The 2494-nt window shown below is 41.0% G+C and overlaps 1 protein-coding gene across 1 annotated transcript; it reads right to left on the bottom strand.

Annotated features, from left to right (window-relative positions):
• Positions 1-458: 458 nt before the first annotated feature.
• Positions 459-1124, bottom strand: LOC131835319 (small ribosomal subunit protein eS8-like). Its single transcript, XM_059179677.1, has one exon. The coding sequence runs from the start codon at positions 1100-1102 to the stop codon at positions 569-571; it is 534 nt and encodes a 177-aa protein (XP_059035660.1). The 5' UTR covers positions 1103-1124; the 3' UTR covers positions 459-568.
• Positions 1125-2494: the final 1370 nt, after the last annotated feature.

Raw genomic sequence — 2494 nt, 5'->3', positions numbered from 1 at the left:
TACTAACTATGAAAGCACCCCATTCTACCTCCTAATGAGCTGTACTTTCTAGCCATACCTTTAATTTTAATAAGAAATATTACAGAGTCCTTCTCTCAGTTTGAGTTTGCTCTAGGGTCTCACTTAGGGTAAGATTGTTCTTGATGGACTTGAGTTTCCTGACCATAATTATGGAATAAATTTACTCCTGCTTCTGTATATTCTTGCTGTGTATACAGTTTTCTCTTCCTGGAAAACTTTTCTCTTTCGTGTTGTTTATCTAATCCTTGCTTTCCTGCAAAGCCCAGCTCAGTTTCCCTTCTTCTCTCAAACACTCCCTGACACAGGGAGTTCTTCACCTAAACTCTCAGGATATTCATTATTTGTGCCACTTGTTGTCATGACTTCTTGGATTATTCATCTTTTCTTTTTTTTTTTTTTTTTTTTTTTGAACAATAAACACCTTTATTACATGACCAAAGGTGGGAGGAAGATTTATTTGCCTTTCCGGCTTTTGATTTTTCCTCAGATAGAACTCTAGTTCCTTGCCCTCTAGGACGTAGCCATCTGCTCGGCCACACTGGCCTGGTCATGAAGCAAGGCATGCAAGAAGCTTGCCCTGCTGAAATTGCTCCTCCAGAAGACTGCTGATTTTGGCATTCTTTTTCCTTTCATCATACTTCTTCTGAATTTTCTTTGATCGTTTTTTGTTTAAAATCTCTTCCTCCTCAGGCGTCAGCTTGGCCCCCTTCTTGCGGCCCAGGGGCAGTGCATAGTGGGATTCGTACCACTGTCGGTATGGTGTGTTGTCAATGAGCACGATACAATTCTTCACCAGGGTCTTGGAGCGGACCAGTTCGTTGTTGGATGCGTTGTAGACAACGTCAATAATCCTTGTTTTGCGCGTACAACACTCAGAGCCCCGGGAGAAGTTCCCCACATCTAGCCTCAAGGCACGGTACTTCTTATTGCCTCCCGGGACTCGGACTGTGTGTATGCGGCGGGGGCCGATCTTGGTGTTGGCAGCGGGGCGTCCCAGCTCATACTTCCGCTTCTTGTGGTAGGGCTTTCTCTTGCCCCCAGTCTTGCGGCGCTTGTGCCAGTTGTCCCGAGAGATGCCCATCACTCCCGGCGCTGGCTACGAAAGAGGATTATTCATCTTTTCTTATATCTACCCTCCCGGAGTTTGTTTTTTCACCTTTTCATCTTTGTGTTCTGATACTTAGAAAACATATCTTAGTTGCCCAGAAAATGTTTATTGATGATAAAAACACATATTTCTCTATGAACTTGGTGATTATTAGGCTCTAAACTTATTTAAAGAAGATACTTCGTGATATTAGCTTTTGACCAGGAAAATTCACTTTTAGACTGAAGATCTGTGTATCTCCTTTAGGTATCTCTTCATGCCATGAGTCAAGAAGACACTCTTTTCATCACTGTTCCCATGTGTGGTGGTATATCACAGAGAGGAAGTGGTGAGTAAGAAAGAAGAAAGACAGAAAGCTTATGTATGGCTATAGTAGCTGATAGTCTGTAGAAGTAGTTGGTTATACCAAGGGTTGTATAGGCACTATAAATTATACTGAATGAAGAATTAAGTGAAAATCCCAGATAGGTCACTAGGAATTAAGAGAACAAGATAAGACAATGAGTTAAAATACTTATCATCAGAAAATGTTAAGAATGTAATAGAGGACAGGATGACTCATTTGATCAAACACCAGGGAAGCTACAAGTATCCGGACTATAATCTAGGCAGTGAGGGAGTCTGAAACCAAATCAAGCAAAGAACCTGAACAGCAAAGGTCTTAACTCAGAGCAATAATTCTGCAGGGCCTGTATAGTCAGCAGTACTTGCTAAATACATGTTGAGTGAATGAATGAATGAAAGAACAAAAAGGACATAGTAAGACCTGACTGTAATCTAACTAAATCAATTTGCTCTGAGATATATCCCTTGCCCTTGTGACACTCAAGTCTGTATCGCAGGAAGACTAACCTCTGTGGGCTACATTTTCGAGGTGACTACCTGCTTAGTCAGCAGCCCTGATAGGAGATTGGGGTGACAGGGATTAGCCAGGGAACTCTTCCCCTTCTTTCTGGCTCCAGTTGGCATTTCAAGTAACAAGTGAGTTTCCTTCCTGCCTCAAGTTTTTGGTGAACCAGAGCATAAAGGTTCCAGGGACTGTGAACTTTAGTAACACCATCTCTCACCATCAAACAGAAATATAACATGAATCATGTATGTAAGTCTTATTTGTCTGGTAGCCACATTTAAAAAGCAAAGTGAATTTATTTATTTATTTATTTGAGAGAGAGAGAGAGAACACAAGTTGGGAGGGGTCTGATCCCAGGACCCTGAGATATGACCTGAGCTGAAGACAGACACTTACCCGACTGAACCACCCAGAAGCCCTGGAAAAATAAATTTAATAAATTTAAATACTATATTTTAATTAATCCAATATATTCAACATGTCATTTCTCTGTATATTCAGTATGAGAACTATTA

The sequence above is a fragment of the Mustela lutreola genome, chromosome 7 (assembly GCF_030435805.1).
Source record: "Mustela lutreola isolate mMusLut2 chromosome 7, mMusLut2.pri, whole genome shotgun sequence".
Lineage (NCBI taxonomy): Eukaryota > Metazoa > Chordata > Mammalia > Carnivora > Mustelidae > Mustela > Mustela lutreola.
This window is presented reverse-complemented; position numbering and strand designations above follow the sequence as displayed.